Source organism: Neltuma alba, unplaced genomic scaffold (genome assembly GCF_004799145.2).
Source record: "Neltuma alba isolate B1F8T4 unplaced genomic scaffold, ASM479914v2 tig00011952_pilon, whole genome shotgun sequence".
In the NCBI taxonomy this organism is placed as follows: domain Eukaryota; kingdom Viridiplantae; phylum Streptophyta; class Magnoliopsida; order Fabales; family Fabaceae; genus Neltuma; species Neltuma alba.
The window spans coordinates 47895-69616 of record NW_021636531.1 but is presented as its reverse complement, the minus strand read 5'-3'; the positions used below and the strand labels follow the sequence as shown (position 1 = coordinate 69616).

Genomic DNA, 21722 nt, shown 5'->3' with positions numbered 1-21722 from the left:
TATATCATATAACCCCGAAAAGATCTGTAAAACTCATCGAAATAAAAAATGCAGACTGCTCTAACCTTTGCCCCAAGCCTTGTTCCTTTGACGCCTTCAAGGAACATCTCGCAGGTAGCCAGCTTTCCTCCCAAAGTAACTGCCTCCCTTAATTCCAAACGTGGCTCTCCGATCAAAGTTGCGACCGTTTCATATGACACTTCCACTGTTGATTACAGCTCTCAGACATCGTAAGCCTTCTCTTTATCTTTCATTCTACTGAAGTGTATCCTTCTCCCTTAGAGTTGTTTTAACGTGAAAGATTATTTCTTTTTTCTTCTTTTTTTTTTCCTGGGGGGTTCTTCAGAGTGTTTCCTGCTGAAGCGTGTGAAACCATTGGAGGGGAAGCATGTTCGGCAGACATGTACCCTGAGGTGAAGCTGGAGCCCCAACCCAGCAATGACACTCCACGAACAGAGAACGTCGAAAGAGAGTATCTTGAGTATAGTGAAGCGAAGACGTAAGACTTGATTCGATTAGATTATATAATTAGTACCTGGCTAGTGGATGAATACAATGTAGGTGTTATAATCTAATTAATATCGATATGTTTTGCAGGGTTTTCCGAGGAGAAGCTTGTGATGATCTTGGAGGAATTTTCTGCGAGCGTGAGTATCAGAGGGGGGTCTACTAGGGAATAAAAATGCATCCTATTAACCCGAATCCAGCTAGATCTCAACCGGATGTAATGGTTATGTTTGTATATAGTATAGACCTCTTCTTAAACTATGTCCCATTTTCTTTATAATGAAATAGTACGCTTAAATTTGTAAGCTCTTGTTTTACTTCCCGCTATGATGGTCTAGTTTACTTGCAACAAGGGCAAAAGATAATGATGGGCAAAGAAAACAGAAAATGGCAAGAGAGGAAGGGAGCACGCGCACGCTGTGACTAATTAGAATGTGATCATCCCAAATATGGGTTTCATTTTGATTGGCTTTAAAGGACAAGCAATAAAAGATGGTCTGAGTGTTGGCCCCAAAAAAAAAAAAAAAAAAGATGGTCTGAGTACATCTGGAAACAGAGAAACAGCTTATTTCCCACCATCAAAACCTAATCTTGATTATTGAACCCTTGAATATTCACAAAAGCAAGTCATCTAACAACAGATTTCTTACGCTATTAAGATATCAAACTCCTGAACATCTATCTATAGAATTAATACTCAAACCATACCGGTGCTTCTGTTCTTACGTCGACAACAGTTGGTCAGAACAAGTTGCTTACCTTTCTTTATCAAAAAGTTGGAACATCAGAGCATCGTATTCATGCTTATAGACGTCGCCTTTGAAACACTGCTATACAAGTTCCTAACAACTCACAACGCATAAAAGGGAGAATCGATCTCTCCCACCCCAAAAAAAAAAAACCCCAACCCCACCCCAAAAAAAAATCCTCTGACTACATCACATTATTAGCATCAACGATCACCGAAGTAAATACTTATGCCAGGCAATTAATCAATCTCAAGGCGGCTAATTTACTTTTCCAGATATCAGAGAATCGGCCATTGCCTCTGCACTAGTTGGAGCACTCCAATCACATTCAAGTGGATTCCATCATTTGAAAAATGGAATTTGCTTGTGGCTAAGCCTGCTGGTCGGCATTGTTCTAAAGAGATAGCCTCTGATTCCAGAAGATAGAACAGAAAAACCTTCAAACCGATTTCGTTTGCAGGGTCGGATCCCATCTTTTCTAACTTCATTTAAACCAACTGACGGAAAGCAAAATAAATGGCCAAAAAGAACAGATTATCTTGGTGTGATGTTATACTGAAATAATAGCATGTTGGACTCATCGAACTTCAATTGATTATAATGCTTCTAACAGGATGCATTGCAGCCATCAAAGCTCCGAATGGGCCACTCCAATAACTCACCATAGAACTTCCAAACAGCAATTATCAGAATTGCAATAAACAGAAACTTAAAAGCAAAATTTCCCTGAGATAATACACCATTTTAATCACTGCTCAACAATTATAGGATCCAAATCACTATCCCGAGCAAAATTTCGTTTATAACAGAAACTACAGACGTAGGATTATGAGCTACATCCCCCTATGGCAACAAAAGAAAAGCAGGCTACTTCTTGAGCATATCATCAGAAACAACTTTGAGCTGCTTCCTCTGCTTGGACTTGGCGATCTTCTTCAACGTCTTGGGATTGGAAATCACCTGAAGTTTTGTACCAGATTTCAAAATATTCTCTTGCTTCTTCTTCTCCCTCTCTTCCCTCTTCTTCCTCTTCTCAATCTTGTTCAACCTAATCTCTTCCTTCAACTCTGTCATCCTTTCCTTATAGGCTCTCTTCAACTGTTTCTCTCTCTCCCTCTGCTCAAATGTCGTGCCCTTCCGAGTCACATGTACCGCCGACGCCCTATTCTTCTTAGGCTGCTTCCACTTACGACCTGAAACCCTCCCTGCTATCACGCCGTCGTAGCTGGGCTTGCCGAACACCGGCTTGTTAGGGTCATCGGCGGACGGCAAAGCCGATCTCTTTGCTGGCGGAGGACAAGTGTCGTCGACATCCATCGAAGCACCGGCGCCATCTCCGTTGTCAACTTCGGCGACGTCGTTTGCCTTAGCCTCTCTTTTGCGTTTGTAGGTTTTCCCGCCAAACCCCTCGTCAAGGCAGCGAAAGTCTATTGTGCAAGCCATGGTTTGCTATGCGCGATCGGGCAGAGACGACGCCAAACCCTAGAGTCGGGTTTGAGAAAGCTTGGACAGGTGGGATTTATATACGACATGGATTTTACAGAATCACAGGGCCGAGAAGGGAGTTGATAATAATAAGGGAAAATCGAAAAAAAAAAAAACCTAAAAATTGAAAAATTGCATATAAAGAGTATTCACAAAAATTGTTCTCATTTGTCTAGTATTTTCAAAACTAATATCAATGTTGTAACAAGTCTCTATTTATAATTTTTTTTATTTCTATGGTCTTTTTTATGATTTTTTCAAAACCAATATTAATGTTGTAATGGATCTCTATTTATAATTTTTTTATTTCTATAGTTTTTTTAATGATTTTCCTTAATAATAAATTGGTCCCTATATTTTATGTAATTTTCTATTGACTATAGAGTATAAACTTATGGACCGATTGTTACAGGAGAAATGAAGAGGAAGAGAAGAGGGGGGGGATTTAATGAGCTCAAATTAAAAATTTTAAAAAATAAGATTAAAAGCTCTTAATTAATTTTTAATACTCTTTTATATTACTTATTCTCTTTATTATAATTTTAAAGTCCCACTTTTCTAATTTTTTAAATGAAATTTATTAAAAAAATTTCCTTCCTTTTTTTCTCTTTATTTTCCTCATACCAAACAATACCTGAAGGCAATTTAATATGTACAGTTTTGTGAAATCTTCAAATAAATTCCTTTGTGTTTAAGGAGGTATTATTTTTGGTTCTTAACATAAAAACTAGTTTGGTATTTAATTTGGTCATGAACACAAGACATCAATCTATTTTATCTCTCATATTTATTCATTTTTCCTGATATACTCTTTGTAGTAATTACATATATTAAATATTTCATCAAATGGTAATTCTAACTAATACATATTATTAGCAAAAGTATTTTAAGGAAGACAACACATATTTATTACAAATAACTAACTTAATTATTTTCTTAATCCACTCAAACAAGTCAACTAGCTTTTATATTAAGGACCGGTAATAATTAACTAAGACAAGCTAAAAATCCATGCAGTAAACAATTTTATTCACTTATTATCATATGTTTTTCTTCTTTAGTAAAATTTTGTTTTTTCAAGGTTGTTTTCACACACCTCACACCGTAATTTTGGACCCACAACATAATTCTAAGACTTACAGTTGGCCCAGTATCTTAAAATGTTTTTTAAAAAATGAGTCTAGTCTCTTAAAGTATTTCTTAAGAACAATTTTACTTTAGCTATTAACTCTGAGTAAGGTGCATCTAATATTTGGGGCAATTTTTCTCATAAAATGTCTTAATAATCAGTTTTTCGATCTTTCTACTATACAACAGGCTTCCTCATAAAATCAGCTTTTTAATTGTGCCTAAGCTGTGCCTTGAAGATGACATTTCATCACTTGACGCACTATGAAAGTGTCCAAAAGATTATTGGCATCCTCTGGAAATGAATTGGCTCAACTTGATATTGAGTCAGCCAATTGTTTAGGAGAGGCTTCTTATGAAGGTTTGATGCGTGATTCTCACAGCAATTGCATTACGGTTTTATGAGGAAGTATCTCAACAAGTCAAGTGACTTGTTAAAGATACTCCTCCGGTCCTAAATATAGGGGTAGGAGGAGCAGAACATCAAATTTGATCATGTTTATCCCGGAGCCAGCAAATGCGCGAACTAACTTGCTAAAGATACTCAGTCTTAATGTTCGCTTGTTATCCTCTTTTAAATTGCAAGAGGTTGATCGATTCGAATAAACAAAACATGTAAGTTGTGCTATTCTGTTAAAAAAAGTATAGTGTTGCTTCTCTTTCATATAGAATTCTCAAGAGAGTGGAATAACTCTCAAGGTCCCCAAGATTTATCATACCCCCCATTTCCAATGACGTGTAAGTGAAATACATCCAAATTTTCTAATAATACTGCTTATATATATCAATCCCAAGGATCGCATATAATCCTGACATATCCTACAAAGATTTTCCGAAAAAAAGTCTAAAAAAATCTGATACATGAGAACTCGAATTCTCCACTTTGATTGATGATTACTGCCGACAAGAGCTTGATCAAAAATATACCCTATCCCACATTGGTTCAGATCCGTATCAATGACATGAAGCATATTTGAATCTTGCAGGAGATGTTATCCAACAAAATAGGAAATTATTGCAGCCCTTCAACTCCTTTGCAGACGACTAATAAAGAATAAATACGTCTACTCTAACAATTCCAGAACAAGTACCCACTTCACTGATTCCACCCAACTGAAGACTTCCTTCTCACCACACACTCCCTTTTCAGCTACATCTCAATCATCCATGGGGAGGGCTGAAAATGCGGGATTGATATAATTTAAGAGTGAATTACATTGCCGTAACAGCAATTACGGCCCCAAAGTGTTCCTATGTAATGCGGAAACAGAACCATTTCCAAAGGCATATTCTTCACTCTCAAAGAAGGTCGAGTGTAAAGCCTTTACACACTGCTCAGCTTCACTGTCATTTACTACCAACGAAATATTCACCTGGCCCCAAATAAACCAAGAATGATCAGGCACATAATTAAAGGAAAACCCAAGTTCCTTGATTCTATGAACGAGTTCCCAGTTCAAGTCAAATATGTGGATATAACAGACCTACACAAGTCCTTTCCACGAGATATGTTAATGAAGACGCAAACGTACTTGCGCTTCACAGATCAGCCAATACTATACCAGTGTGTATAATAAATTATGCATATATAAGCTACATGTCCGATCACATATGCAAAGCTTCAATTTCCTATGGAAAAGAAAGGGCTGATAATTCCTAAGAGCACATACAGTGCAGGAAAATATGAATTTGACCAGGTTAATACCTTAGATGCACCCTGAGAGATCATCTGAACAGTGACACCAAGGGTTCGAAGAACACGAAATGCCTGCACCAATGTGCCCATAAATCATTTTTTAATGGTAGAGAACTAAAAATAGACTGACTACAGAAGAATAGAAGCTGGCAAATAGATGACCATGTGTCTGAAAAATGCAGTATACAAGCTTCATGCCATTAGAAGATAGAACATTCATTGAAAAAAGATACTCCCTAGTCGCAACGTAGAACAAAAGGACGGACCCCGTCACCCAGATACTGGCATTACCAAAAAGCAATTAACATGGAAACAGTTAAAAAAGAAAAAAAAAATCCTTGAGGATTTAAGGAACTATATTTAAATCAAGAAAGGATAATAGGAAACCTTCTCCAATATCAGTGATGACCTCTGAACGTTTCCAATAAGAGAGATGATGGATCTGTTCTGTAGAAGATTTACCACAGCGATTTTCTCCAGTTCTTCAACAACATAGTCAAGTTCCTGTTCCAAGAAGATAAAGTACGCCAGCCAATTACAACGGCAGGGACACAGAAATCCCATCAAGTAAGCATGTATTTAAGTGAAAATCAGAAGACCCCTAGTTAAAGAATGGACACTTCAAACACCAAAATAATAAATTAATAAAATTAAAGAGAGAACATATAGTATTACACATGCCTGCTGAATTAGTTCTCTGCTCCATAATTTTGATGGATCCAATGTCAAGGAAATACTGACTTCACTAGTAGCTACAACATCTACTGATATGCCTAAATCTTCAAAGATTGAAAAGACCTGCATTAAATATGAAAGTATGAAGTCTGAGAAGGATTTAGTCACTACAACTCACACCAGGCATTAGTTTTCTCACCTTAGCAAGGAAGCCATACTGACCAAGCATGCGGGTGCTTACAATATCCAACATGGTCACGTTACGTTTCAGAACAATGCTAGTTAATACTACCTGAAGGTGGAAAAGGGAACACGTAATGTCCACAGTTTCCTATAACATAATGTTATTTAGTATAAATATCAGGACTCAATCGATAGAAAACCTTGCTCATATCTCTCGTCTTTGCAATAAGAGTGCCTGGAGCTTTCGGGTTATAAGAATTTTTAACCCTAACAGGAATGTCACTTTCCCTAGCAGGTCTCATAGACTGTGGGTGTAGGACCTGCAAAAGGACCGCAAGAGAGATAATTTACTCTGAATTCGTCATTCTTAATCCATGGCCCAAGACCTTTCAATCGAACATAACAACCAAGTTGCTCACAACAGCATTGAGGGTGATAGCACACCTGACACTAAGCTTAATAAAAAATTGAGTAAATAAGACAGAAATATTAAGCTAACCAAGATTCTCAAAAATATGAATACGAGATTATTTGAAGAAGCTAGTGAAAGCCCGAAAGAGTCTTTTAACAATTTGAGGTGAAAATAGTAGTAAAATATGCAATTAAAAGCTTTCTGCAGAAAACAGAGATCTCATTTCAACAATTTTCAGCAGATGAAGCATCAATCCCATACTCCTATGTAGTTCCATTTTGATTTGAACAACAGTAAAACGGTGGGATGGGGTGGCTAGCAGCAACATGAATGTCACTCGATCGGATTCATATGAAGGCAAAGAGAAGAATCGGTTCAATGCTAAACCAGAACAACAAATACAAGGTAAAATTTAAAAATTGTAAGCCCGGATGGTTATGCATTATCCATAAACTGCATAAGCTATAATGAAGATACCTGAGCACCAAAGTAAGCAAGTTCTGCAGCCTCATCAAATGTCAAAAATGGCACCGGCTCTGCTTGAGGGCATATATTTGGATCACAGGTTAGAACGCCATCAACATCTTTCCATACCTGTCCAGAGGAATGAAATTAATTTGTTTCTTTCTAGCCTCCATTTAGTCTTTAACATTTCGTGGTGATAGTGCAGAGATGTTGCAGTGAACAATTATAATAATTCACAAACTTTGAAGTCAGTCCCTCATCATCAAGCTCAGACACACGCCATTCCATATGCAAAGGTTGTCTACTGAATAGCGTTTTATACCAACAATTAGGTGTCTTGTTTACATACTAACCCAGTGTCTTGTTTACGTACTAACCTGTATCTCTGGCAACCCTAGAGCTTTCCCAATTGTTGTTGCAGTCAAATCACTGCCCCCTCTTCCCAGTGTTGTCACTGCGCATGATTTCCGGGCCTGCTAGGATAAATAAAAGTCACATCATCTTTCTGATTTGAGAATACTCATTTTAATGAAATAAAAATTTGGAGAAAAAAGATTAGGAAAAATTGTTGGAAAAGTCTTTTTCATAGTGACCTTTCCGAGGAAGCCTGTAACAACTGGAATTGCAGGATCTGAAAACCAATCACCGTGTAACCTCTTTGCAACAGCTGGATAAGTTGCTTCCAGAATATCCGCATTTGTGAAGTCATCAGTTGTTATAAAACCCATCTCAAATGCATCATACTGCCATACATAAAATTAGCAAGAAATATTAAAAACACTATGGTCACAGGGTACGAATAGAAAAAACACATATATCCTGAATCGGACAATCTTCATTGGCAAAACAGGAAAACATACTTGACGAGCTTTAACACCCATTCTATTAAGATAGGCAGCAAAGATCCTGGTAGACATGCACTCTCCAAATGAAACTAGATAGTCTTGAGTTCTTGGAGTCAATTCTTTCATCATAGAAATCCCCTTCAGAAGTTGCTCTAGCTCTTCTAGATGCTCTGAAATTTTTTCAACAGAGTAGGAACATGTGAAAATTATTAAATGGCCATACTGACAAGACAGGAAAGAAAAACGTGGTAGAAGTAGTTCAATTCATGAGTTGACAAAATGAAATTGAAGAACTTGCATCAGTTATATATTATTAGAACACAATGCATGATGATTAGAATTCGAATAAAAAAACAAAACAAAGAGTTTAGGGTTTAAAATAGTTTATCCGCTTTATTCTGAAAGGAGTTACCGAATAAAAGCAACAGACTAAAATTGTTTGCAAAACCTGGAGAGATTACAGTCTTATGTCTGCACTTGCTCATCATTACAGGAGAGTAAGAGTTAAAATAACATTATTTTTAATCAAAAAAATGACTATTTGATCAATTACCCCCTTAATGCATAGACATAATCAACGTTATAATCCCCCACTATCCATAGAAATGAAATCCATTTTTCTAAATTTAAGTAATGAACAATTACTGGATCATGTGGTGTTTGAAGGATGTAACAAGCTCGAATTGTAATATGCCTGTATTCTTCTGTGACATAAATAGCAGTTACCGGTATTAGGTATGAAATTTTCAACATGCTCTTGTGAAGGCCAATTTTACAGTCTCATATAACCATACAAAGACGTGCACAAGTGATTTAAAGACAGCTTCAGTTAAAGAGGATAACTGCCAGTCCTGAGGACAACAATCTTCTGTGAAACTGGTCACGTGAAAATTTAATCACGAACAATAATTTATATGCAAATTATGCAATCAAAACAATAACTGATCCCCCCGGGGGGGGGGGGTAACTCACTTGCAATGACAGACCTGTCCACCCCAAGCTCATCAACGGTCCTGGACAAAATAACAACACGCAATGAGAATGTGCTTTTGTTTTTAACACTGTTATTACAAATGGAAAGTCAAAAAGAAAACTCATTGCTCTTGCCTGATATGTAGGTCTTTTATAAAATTAAGTTCATCAATACTAGAGGCATTTGTGACCCCACAACTTACTGCTTTCTCTCCAGCCTAGCAAAAGGAAAAGGCATTTCTTTCTTAATGTTTCTTGATAAGTAGAAATGAGAAAGAGTATTGACGTGAAACAAAATGAAAAGCAGTACCAGCAAAAGTTTGTTAGTTGTCTTTCCCATCGCAGAGAGAACAATTATAGGCCTCTCCTCTGGAAAGCTCAGTATAAGGCTAGCAATCTCTCTCATCCTGTCAGCAGTAGCCACCGATGAGCCACCAAACTTCATGACGCAGGTGAATGGTTTCTCAGTTCCACTAAGGCCCTCATCTTCATTTTCATTCTTCTCGAGTATATCACTGTCTATGGCCTTGCAGCTGACACTGAATGCTAACTTTTCCCTTGTAAAACTTCCTTTACAGCACAACCCAGAAACAGAAGCAACCGACGTTACAAAACCAATTCTTTGGGACAATAGTGGCTGGTTCTGCAGACTTCCCCACTTACTCACAGGGAAGGCATTTCTAATACCATTAAACTGCAACACACTAGCCATGCCTGTTGACAAGTGGGAAGCAAGGCACTGAGCTTATAATGGCGTATTCCAATAAGTTGTTTCGACAAATAAGTCAAATGCCAAATGAACTCTCAGAGTCGGAGATCAGGATCGATCATCAGTCAACCGCTTCAACTTCATAAAACTAGATCTGCAAATTGTCCATCGCTTGGTTGATTCACAATATCGTGATGGATACGAGATAACTCGTAATAATAGGAAAAACTTCAGATTTTTTACCGTATGTTCCCCCATTGGAGCAAAAGCGATACCAATATGGACCCAAAAACGAATAACCAAAAGAAACTGAAAATAATTATACCTTGTCAGAAAGAGCTTTAGCAGGTGAAGATGCAGAGGTGGTTCCTTTTAGACAAGCTCCAAAGGTGGGAAAATGAGCAACCGTCAGGTTTTCGACACAATGAGATTCCTTCGAAGAGAGAAGAAGAAGCTCAACGGCGCTTCAGTTTGGAACGCGAGCCCCCAGCCTCTGAAGGAGGAGCAAGAAGAAGGAGGTACCACTACGGCGGCTCGCCGCTGCTGAAAGTCCCACAGGAAAATGCCAAAACGCGTCTCTACTTTCGGTGCGCCTTCGGTTTCGGCTGGAAAGTCCTACCGAAGATTCAGTTGAACCCGGAAACAAACGGCGAGGATCGCGTTTGGTACTTTGGTTACTGTAATAATTTTTACACGTGCATGAGAATTAAAAAAATTCGGAATTAAATAAAATTCGGAGGGAGAATTAGAGAGAAGAACTAATAGAGAATGATATTTAAGGGAGAGGACCATAAAAATTAAAATTATTTAAAAAGACCAAATATTCAAATATAAATTTAAAAATACTACATTATTTCTATTCAGGCCTCCTACATTTTCTCCTATATTTTATTTTTAAAACAAATGTGAATTAATAAATTTCACTAAATTAAACATGGTTTCTCTCAAAATTTACAACTTACATAAAAATCAATTAAAACAAACTCAAATATCGTTCAATCATGTAAAAATTAAGGTTTTATTTTCTGTATCAAAAGTTAAAATTTTCTTTATAAAACCATCACAGACTTTCATTGAAAATAAAAGTTATATAATTTTATTAAAATTTAGATTATTGTATAATTTATTATATAAATAAATTTAAAATTTTAAAGAAAATGATTTCATTAAATTTCTTAACACTACATGTATTTTTTATTTTAAAATCTGATATAAATTTCTTATAAAATAAAAATCATAAGTAATAAAAATTTTCTATGGATTTTTTAAAACCATGTATATAATAAATTATATAATAATCTAAATTTTAATAAAATTATATCATTTTTTCAATTTTAAAAATAAATTAATTTTTACAAGGAAAATAAAAATTTAATTTTTACATAAATAAACAATGTTTGCATATTTTTTAGATTGGTTTTAACGTAGGTTGAAAACTTTGAGAGAAATCAGGTTTAATTTAGTGAAATTTGTTGATAATGTAGGAGGGAATATAGGAGAAAATGTAGGAGTTTTGGATAGAGACAATATGGTATTTTTAAATTTATGTTTGAATATTTGGTCCTTATAAACAATTTTAATTGTTATAGTCCTCTCCCATAAATATCACTCGCTATTGGTCTTTTTTTCTAATTCTCCCTATAAAATACTATCTCTAGTTCTTAATATAAAATCTTATTTAATTTTTATTTTGATCTTAACTATAAGATTCCAGTCCACTTTGTCTCTAATATTTATACTTTTTTTTCAAGAAAGTTTTTCTACTAATAATAATTCTAGCCAATACACTTAATTAACAAGGATATGTTAGGAAATACAACATATATTTATTACAAATAACTAATTTAACTTATTTTCTTAATCTTATCAAATTAGTCAACTAGCTCTTATAATTAGAACCAGAGATGATATAAAAAGTGTCATAAATTATCAGAAAATCGTAAAAAACCGTAAAAATTATAAAATTATAAATAAGGTATTTTGTAAAAACTGTGTTTTCATTTCCAGTCTAATTATTGTGAAAATCTATAAAAATGTTGTCACAAATCCCAATTCCCGATTTGTAATTTTTATAATTTTTTTCACAATTTTCCTAAATTATTGACTCATAAATACTCCTTCAATCCTAAATTTAAGGTCTATTTTATAATATAAATTATATTATTAAATAGATTTTGTGTTTAAGACTCGAGGAGTCAATGAGTACATGAGATTCTTTTCTTTTGTGTTTTTAACCTGAAGACATCCAATTTAGTTAAAATATCATATGAAATATTCATATTAATTATCAATATAAAATTGAAATAAATAATATTCTTTTAGAAGATTCATTTACATTATAAAATAAGTCTTATATTTAAAACAGAAAGAAATATTACTTTTTATCAAAATAAATAGTACTCCTTCGGTACTTAATATAGAACCTACTTGTTGAGTTGGTTTTGGTCTTAAATATAAGACCTTTTTCTCATATGTATCAATTTTCTCTAAATTACTCCTATGGATATTTTCTTAACCATAATCAAGTAGAAGAGGGAGACGAGGTATTAAGAAAGATGATTATGGTGTTTTAAGAAAAATGTGTCATATTTCTTATAATTAACTAACTTACTTAACTTTCTTAATCTAATCAAATTAATTAAATGGATCTTATATCAAGGATCAGAGGAGTAGTATTTATCAGCCATGAGTGTAATAAAATACTAAATTCTATTTAAAAAATCTTCAGTTTTGCGCAAAATATAATGAAAATCACTTGCTGCAATTACAAGATGCGCAATGTTATAACCATGATCATGCCCGCGGGATATTATATTTATAGTTATAAAAAAGGGGGAAATTAATTTATTGGTTCTGTGATTTTGAGTTGACTATAACTCAATATTTATAGTTTTAGTCATCTAAAATTTTGATCCCTATATTTTTAAAAAATAAAATTATATATTTCATAAAATTTAAAAACTAGAGTTTTAAATTATCAAAATTAAGATTATGGAGAATGAGCTGTGATGAGTCAAAATTTAAGAATCGAGTCAGAACGAGTTAAAATACTGCACAAGTTAAAACAGCATGAATCAAAAGATTAAATTTTCTTTAACAATAGCAGTGATAGAGAAGCATGGGTTTAAGAAAATTACAAAAATGGTTACACCGGAAAATGCTATTCTTGTTTTTTTTTTTTCCTTTTTTTTCCGTGGATTGGTTTATGTATATGCGCGCGAGGGCTCATGGTTTAGAAAAATGGCGGGTAGTGGATAAATATTTTAGACGACAAGAAATAAAGTAATAAACCATAAAAGCCCCGTAGAAGAGCAGTACCCTGAATCAAGAGTTTACTCCCTTTCTTTCTTTCTTGGCGATCGACTAACAGGGATCTCCCCCCCCCGGGGGGACGAGAGTAGGATGGACTTGGAATTTACTTTTTGATAATGAGTGTGTTGGCCATTGAGTTTGTTTTCAATATTATAGGTGTTTGGATAGAAACTAAACCATAGTTTCAGAAGTGTTTTTACGGTTTACGAAATAAATATATGAAGGGATTTGTCTCGTTTTACGAAAAAATGATTCTAAAAAGCATTTTTGAACGTTACAAACACCCCCTTAATTGTAATGAAATCAAAGAAAACGCCGAACGAGTGTCACTTCCATATTAGTATTTTGCGGGAACAAATGGTCTTGACCAGTCTTATTTTATATTACCTCCGCTAGACCACTACTAATTATAAGAGCCAGTTAACTAATTTAAAAAGATTAAGAAAATAAGTTAAGTTAGTTATTTATAATAAATAGATGTTATCTTTCTAAAATATTCTTGCTAATTAAGTGTATTGGTTAAAATTATCATTGTTAGAATGATTAGCTCAGAAAAAAAGTATAAATATGAAAGACAAAATGGATTGAGGTCTTATATTTAGAATCAAAATAAACGTCAAATAAGGTCTTATATTAAGGAGCGGAGGTAGTATTACACAGTATGAATTAAAAAGTTAATTTATAAAATCAAAAATAAACTTGATATAATTCGTCTTAATATTGGATTATTTTAGTACTTCCCAGCATTACCAGGTTCTATCTTTTGTTGTCAAATACCAAATTTAAACGCTGTTTACTGGAGTACAACTTTGTTATTAAACTTCTTAATAAGAGCAGATACATTATCCGTATGCCCGGTAAATCATTCTCCTTTTCACAGACTAAGCGGATCCAGAGCCCATGAAATTCAAAATTGAATAATACTCACAGAGGAAGAGAATATAAACACTTAGGAAACAAAGAGGTCATTCCATGATTATTCAAGATAAAGGCACAAGTCTGATCCGATCAAAAACATAATTGAGAAAAATGCTGAACCTAACCCCTCAACCTACAAATCTATTAGCCAAACCATCTGATCGTGACCTTCACAGAGGACAAGATCCGGCATTTAACCGCCTGGAGTTCCGCAACACAGCCGGTGCCTCTGTTGGCAAGACGACCATCTCTCGTGAACTTCACTCACACCATTCCATGGCAAGCCGCTGAATCCAACAATACTGCTCTAATTTGCTCGGGGGCAACATCCTGGCCTTCCCTGCATTGCTGGTTAAAGGCAAGGAAGAAAGAAAAGTTATAAACACTTGATGGTATATGTTGGCATGAAGCTGCTAGTTGATAAGCTTCAGGTCCAAAAATGAACAGTCAGTTATTATTAAACTAATATATTTTCTGTTACTATCTGCAGTGCCACTTGTTCATTAACGGCAATGAATGACTTGTTCAGATACTTCACAAGGATCCTTCCAAATTTTTTTCCTGTACCATTACTGGTAACAAGAACTCATACTGGCTTTAGTTTCCATCAACCGTTAAGTTTTTTGGCAAAACAAGCAAGGCTCAAATGCTTTAGTTCCAGCCAAAGGGAAGGGAAGCTAGAGAGAACCGGAGACCACTTGAGCTTGTGGCTTGGCTCAATAAACTTGTTCTTCAAAAGGTCACAAGAGAAACCTGTTAACTCTCCTGTAAATAATAACGGGCATGGGGATTCTTCTGTTAGGCATCTAGTAGTTTAGAGAAGTTTGGGTTCTAGGATTCCGATATCATGCCTTAATTTTCCTTGGGTGAGAACCTTCTCACATAATCTGGAAAACTGCATGTCAAATTATGAAAGACAACAATATACGACATGTGTTATCGAATCATAGAAGCCCCAGATACCAAGAATTCATATACCATATCATATGAAAAAAATTTTAGCCAGCAATATCATATGAAAATTTACAGATCCAAATTATCGCTAAAAGGATTGACACTGGAGAAAGAAGTATACCTCAGCTCGGAACACATCTAAAGCAAAGCCATTGAAACAACTGATAACAGCCTGCTGAATGTCCAATCCAAGGCTGTCCAAAGCCTTCAAGGTCGTAAGAAGAAGTCCTGGTCTGCGGGCACAAAACATATGGATGTTCACAGCTCTCCCTTCCCTTAACCTAACCTCTACCTGTAAATTCAGAAACACAAGTCAGAGCAATTTCTTCAACTACCTCACAAACGGACTTTGCAAACAAATATATTCTTTTAAATTCTACTTGATGATCAATGGTCTGCACTAATAAATATTGGGGATGTATAGTCTAGACAAAGCCACCGCAGTACTGCGCAGCATCTAGCAATTTTTTTTAAATATATATAAAAAATCTCTAGATACAGAGTAGGTGATTTTGTCAGCTCCATTGTTTATTTACCACATAGGACTTTGAAAGACATGACATGTCTGATGCACCAAGTCGTCAGATCATATTTCATTTCAAAAAAAAAGAGAGAGAGAACCTCATTGTTTATGCTTTGACAACTCGTAATTAATTTTGTAATTTTTTAAAATGTGATATGTAGCAGTGCAGCACAAATTACTGAATTAGCAGCAAAAAAAACACAGCTTTACAGCATTAGGTGGAGCTGGCTATATGAATCACATGACGTCATTGTAATCTATTAATGGCCAAATCTTTGGATAGGTGCAGCACAATTAGCAAAAGGTTAATTTCATATTCTCTATATTAGCCCCAAAATAAAATTAGCCCTCATGAAATATGCAGACCCTGCGCATAAATGCAGATATCTATCCAAACCCAGTGGTGTAGACCATCACCAACTAGTCATCCCTGTACATCCTAGTTAGGGGACGGGACCAAAAATAGGCATACGAATCAATTGCGCGTTATCAACATTCTCTTCAAGCAAAAAGCTACCATAATGTGAAGAATAACAACACGAGATGAATGTGAACAAAAACTAATTACTCGCGAGGGTTGGTTCTTAGGGCTCGCCAGGGAAGTAGGGCAAAGTTCTTCCTTAACCCTGCAGGGAAGGGTTGGGAGAGTGGGCGTCAAAGGGTGGAAATTTGCAGAAGGTGGTGGCAGTGAACCAGTTGGGGTTGACTCCAGCTCATTATGAAGATCGTTGATCCGCTGAAGCAGCTCCTTCAAGTAGTCAATTGCATCCCCAAGTATGGAAGCCCTATCCATCTGTGAATTAAATCAAGGAAGGTGAGAGATTAGACTTGCATTTCAAGAACTAGTCTAGCGACTAAAATTTGTCACGAATACGATAACTAATCAGGTCTTTCAAACATAAGAGATCGCGCATCATTTCTCATTGCATGAACTAAACATGCTTCGAACTTCTGTAGATGAATTTTTCTGGAAAATAAAGAAGCCAAAGGCATCCGCGTAGTTTATCATTTTTAAAATCCAATTGTTTGCTCCTTTAGGCATAAACTTATGAAAAGCGTCGAAATCATCAATAAATTCATGGTTCTAGGCAGCTCTAAAAATCGTTCAGGACAAATCATAAGGTAAATGCATACTTATTATAGTGATATAAATTGATGTCCTCAAAAATATATGGGAAAACGATGGAGGAGCTATTAACATGCTTTTAAACATTTTTATTAGAAGAAAATGCTTCCGATCAAGTTTTGATACCTTACTAATCTTCGGCACAACCGAGCGAAGCATGTATAGCCTATCATTTAGTTTCTTCCTGCGCCTTCTCTCGGCCATGAGATTTTTCGCAGGTAACCCCTTCTTCTTCCCCTTCTGATCTCCCCCCGTAACAGTACTGTTTGCATTAGAATTGCTTCCGCCGTTATTCCCATTCTCCTCCGCCTTATTACTCTCATTAAAGTCGTCAGAATCATAATTTAGGCCAGATGCATCGATGCTGGCTTCTTCGATTTCGCCGTCTTCTTGCTTCCTCTTCTTCTCCATGTTTGAATAATCATTAAATACAGACGGCAAAATTTCTAAAGAACCCAATTTATCAGCTCCGCCAGAGGTTTGGCGAAGCGCAGCTCGCTTCTGAAAGAGAGTGGGTTGAGCACCAACAGGAGGGAAAACGTCAAGTGGTCTTAGAACCTTAGCCTTGTTAGAAAACAGAGCATTTCCGGAACCATCGTATCCTTCCAAGCCCATTGGACTAAATCCTCCACCAACTGTGATGCCATTGTCAGCAGCAGGCAATAGCCTAGTTGCTGGGAATTCATTGCTTGAACTGATCTCGAGGTTGCCCATCTGGGGTTGAGTATTCAGGCCCGAAAATCCCATCAGAACATGGGAACTCAAAGTCTGGTTTCCCTGGAAGTGACCGAGAAAGCCACTTTCAGAGCCCAAATCGAAGCCATTATTCTCAAAAGGGTTGTTGCAAACAGCATTGAAGAGAGAAGGGAAGCACGATTTGGGTGGTAAATATGGCTGTGACTGCGCCGGGTCGATAGTGAATGACGGTGAACAAGAAGATGAATCTATAGGCTGCAACAGGAAATTGTCATTTGGATTCGAACAAAAACCAATATCTCTGGTTTCTTGGTGAACTGGGAGACCAGGGAGATTGTGATGAGATGAATTGATAGCAGAATCCATGTACCATTCACTTTCGAGCATGGATTTGAAGGACGTTAGTGGACCTCCCAAGGCAATGTCCTGGTCCTTGGACTCACCTTCGTTGTTAGTTCTGGTCCAAGATGCTGCGTCTTCAACTTCTTCTATCCAAGGGACGCCGGGAGCTCGTGGTAGCATGTGTCTCTCCATAGCGCTAGAGTGGGAGTATGAGAGAGTTTCAGTTAGAAAGGCAGAGAGAAAAAGGCAGGAAGCTTTTCTCTCATAGCCTAATATTTTAAGAATTTAACAGAAAGGGGATTCGAAGTCTGAACGTTATGTGATGTACCGAAGATGAATGGTGAGGACACCGCTGTGCAGTGTGTGGTTTTTATCTTCGTGTGCTCTGTTGGTTAGAAGACCCGCCCTGAATAGACGAGATGACCCTTCTTGTGTTGGGATAATTACACCTGCTCTATTTAGGGTGTATTTGGAATCACATCTGGGTCTTCAAACTGACTTCTCTATCAGTAAAAATAGTTTTTTTTATTTGGGATGTGTTTAGAATCACATTTTTGCAATCTGACTTCTGTCACTGAAACATATTTATACAATAAGCTCAAAGAAGCTGCTTTTATCTAATCTGACTTATGTAAAAGTCATATTGAAAAAAAAGTTACTTCTCCACCGCTAATCCAAACACACCCTTAATTTAAAAAACAAAACAACAAATTTCTTATAAGAATGTACTGTGCAGAGTTTGTTTTGCTTTTCACTCCTTTTTTTTTGGCCGGGATTTTTCACTGAGGACGACTTAAATATATGCATTCGTAATAAGTTAATACTTTTTAATTATCTTCAGTTTTAAAAATAAATCAAGACCATCATTATAATTATATTGACTAAAACTTAACAAATACATTTTTAATTTATCCCGGTTACAAATTTAAAATTTTGGAGTTCAAACGAAAAATTGGAAAGTAATTTTATGCTAAAAATATTTAAAACAACTTTCAATATAAGAAATTGATTGATTTATTAATATGTATAAAAATTATTTTGAAAATTTTTAGGATTCGAAAGTTACTATTTGAGGCATAAATGAAGAAGTAATTATTGACAATTTAAACAAAAATAAACAGGAGCGCCAGTTGCTTGATTTTTTAAATAACCATAGTGATTAATATCGGGAATTCAGGATTTACTGAAACTCAAAATGGCGATTTATTGGGAGGCTTTATCAGCTGCATAGAAATTAGAAGCCACCACGGCTTTGGTAGTAAGTCTTGAGATAACAAGTAATCATGATCTGGTCAATACTTTTTTTGGGACTCATCTGGTCAAAGATTCGACCCAGTAATTCTCCTTAATTAAGGAGTATTGGGCTGGAATTAATATCATAATTTTAAAATTGCTTTTAGAGTATATGAGATAAAAATATTGAGAAATTTATATCGATTTGCAAAAATATACCCAAACACTCTTATCACGTTGAAATGCGTGATTATGAATGTTAAAGATATATGGGTGCAATTTTATTTCTAATCTCATATTTCAAGTGTAAATCATTTTAATAGTAAAATTGCACAGCTAAAAATATCGGTAAAATTACTCCTAAAAATCAGGAATAGAATTACTTTTTTACCCAATATTCAATAAGTCAACTTATTCAATATATATGTGGTCAATTCTGAAACGCTTCACTAATCATTTGTAGCCATAGTTCACCGAGAAATGGTCAGTCTGCAGTCTTAGATGCATGTCACAATGGCTTGATTATAAGTTATCTGTTTTACAGGCTCTTGATATTTTAATTTATGAAATATTAGGTGTAAATATGAAATTCACATGTTCAATAGACATGCCACGTACGATTTGTAAATACTATAAGTCAATGTATGCTAAGCGATATGCATTACATGAAATTAAATTTGATTAAAAAAAAAGATGAAATAATATGTAGTATAATAACATTGTACTACGCTATGAACAACGTAGCCAGTTTTTCATACGTTACATGATGTGCATCCATTATAAGTTGCATTACTTATTATGAGGAAAAAAGGACGTGGTCGTGATATTTTTTTTAATATAAAAATAGCAAGCTAATTAACGTTAATTTAGGCCAAAAATGTTAATTAGTGTGATATCCACATTAAAATTAAAACATCCAGCAAGTTACGCCACGTGCTCATCATAAATCAGGGGTAGTGATTTTTGTTTTTTTGGTCCAAAAAATGTCATACACATTGTCTATGATTTCAAATGTAAAAATTGTGATGAGATGGGTTATCTATAAACAACTAGCTATAGTGAGGTGACACATTTGGCGTCCTCATGTCTGCTGCTACAGTGCAATAGCGTGCGATGCAGACTAGAGAGGGCAACTTGGTTTGAACTTCTGGAGTTCTGAAGTTTGAAGAAAGAAGGGAAGTCAGAAAAGCGAGGGAGGGAGGAAAAGCAGAAGACGGCAGCCATAAATGAGATCACAGGCTTCAAACACGTCCTTGTAACTGCTTTCTTTTTCATTAGTTTATAATTTTGAATCTTGAAGGATCTCTCTGGCACTGGCGTGCATGCATTTGTACTTCCAATTACTCATGAGAGAGAATCAAACCCTTCCCGCAAGCAACATGCCCTCCCATAATTATTAAACTAATCCTTGGGAGTGGGGACCACATACGTGCCTCTTTTTTTTTAAAAAAAAAAATGACAAAAGGGTAAGTTATAAATTACTAAATTCTATGTCAGTGACAACATTTTATTTGGTGTTAACAATATTAAATTTGTAAATGATAACAAAATTTTTTGATATTTCTTATTTGATATTTAATAATTTCTTTTTTTTTGTTATTTTTTTCAATCACATGTACTGAGATTATTTTACCTTATTGATTATAAGTTGTAATCAGAATTTGGTTTACCCAAATATTTTACCTTAATTTGGGAAAGTCAACTCCCCCCCCCCCAAATTGGTAAGAATTCAGCTTATTTTGAAATTTGAACGAGGTCATGCGTGATGCCACAGTAAAGATGGTAGTGTGATAAGATATACTAGTAATATAGCAGCATTAGATAATGATTTAACATGTCATATTATAGAATCTATAGTTATGATGGTGTTTGGTATCTCAAAAAATCATTTTTAATAAGTGATTTCATGCAAATCAAGACAAAAACTCCTCTCACATACTTATTTCATATATTATAAAAGTATTTTTAAAATCATAATTTGGTTTTTACTCAAATATCTCTATATGTGTTTTTTAAATTCTCAATTTTTGCATGGTAAGCAGCTATGTAATTCATGTTACTTTTCACTTTCTGGACCTGAAAAACTTCACAGCTGTGGCCAAGAAAACGCGACTCCATAAACTCAAATAATTAATCACCTTTGCGAGCAGTGTTACGCAAAAAAAAAAAATGAAAATATAATTAAAAACGGATACTTTGCTTTTTGCTCCCAATATTAGTGTAGATGTCATGAAGATACAAGGGTATTATTGGTGATTGAGAAGAAGTGCAGCTTCAGCGTGTAACATGAAGCGGCATGATGCTTTTTGACGGTAACTGATCATCATTCGGACTCTATTACTTAAAACGTGAGATCAGGCGTTGTTTCGTAACAGGACTGCTTTGTAATTAACGATATATAAAGTACTCCCTCGTATCATTTAAGATATCATGATACTCATGAAGAAACTTTTGCGCGGCATATGAGTTAAACACTCGCCATTTACATCATACCCTAAGATTCATGATTTATTTCCCACGCCATATAAAAGAAAGTATACAGTGTTTGTCATTTGATGATGCGTATTTAGAACATGTCCAAATTTTTCATTAGAGGTCACAAGTTCAACATCACTACAAATATTATGTCTGGTTCTTATTATAAAACTCAGTAGATTAGTTTTGAGAGATTAATAATGAAGTTACTTAATCATTTAATTATAACATATGTCACGTGAATCATGATTCCTCTAAAATATTTATATGGATTATCAGATCACATATCAATTTGTAAGTGATGCAAAATAATTTAG

General features: G+C 35.2%; 4 protein-coding genes across 4 annotated transcripts; 1 reads left to right on the top strand and 3 right to left on the bottom strand.

The window, feature by feature from the left end:
- Positions 1 to 5: 5 nt before the first annotated feature.
- On the top strand, positions 6 to 815 carry LOC114719817 (light-regulated protein 1, chloroplastic). The gene is made up of 3 exons (XM_028905357.1): positions 6 to 230; positions 347 to 499; positions 598 to 815. Exons 1-3 carry the CDS (start codon positions 49 to 51, stop codon positions 671 to 673), a joined length of 411 nt encoding a protein of 136 aa, XP_028761190.1. The 5' UTR covers positions 6 to 48; the 3' UTR covers positions 674 to 815.
- A 994-nt stretch (positions 816 to 1809) lies between these two features.
- On the bottom strand, positions 1810 to 2757 carry LOC114719816 (coiled-coil domain-containing protein 86). Its single transcript, XM_028905356.1, has one exon. It carries the CDS (start codon positions 2697 to 2699, stop codon positions 2124 to 2126), a length of 576 nt encoding a protein of 191 aa, XP_028761189.1. The 5' UTR covers positions 2700 to 2757; the 3' UTR covers positions 1810 to 2123.
- Positions 2758 to 4504: 1747 nt separating this feature from the next.
- On the bottom strand, positions 4505 to 10437 carry LOC114719821 (aspartokinase 2, chloroplastic). The gene is made up of 14 exons (XM_028905368.1): positions 10152 to 10437; positions 9428 to 9980; positions 9253 to 9335; positions 9118 to 9158; positions 8161 to 8315; positions 7894 to 8043; positions 7678 to 7773; positions 7313 to 7429; positions 6624 to 6743; positions 6440 to 6532; positions 6247 to 6363; positions 5953 to 6069; positions 5575 to 5637; positions 4505 to 5242 (listed from the first exon to the last, which is right to left on the bottom strand). The coding sequence occupies exons 2-14, from the start codon at positions 9827 to 9829 to the stop codon at positions 5102 to 5104; spliced, it is 1695 nt and encodes a 564-aa protein (XP_028761201.1). The 5' UTR covers positions 9830 to 9980; positions 10152 to 10437; the 3' UTR covers positions 4505 to 5101.
- A 3652-nt stretch (positions 10438 to 14089) lies between these two features.
- Positions 14090 to 18023, bottom strand: LOC114719787 (transcription factor ICE1). Its single transcript, XM_028905317.1, has 4 exons — positions 16786 to 18023; positions 16102 to 16326; positions 15132 to 15302; positions 14090 to 14404 (listed from the first exon to the last, which is right to left on the bottom strand). The coding sequence occupies exons 1-4, from the start codon at positions 17887 to 17889 to the stop codon at positions 14321 to 14323; spliced, it is 1584 nt and encodes a 527-aa protein (XP_028761150.1). The 5' UTR covers positions 17890 to 18023; the 3' UTR covers positions 14090 to 14320.
- Between the last annotated feature and the right edge of the window lie 3699 nt (positions 18024 to 21722).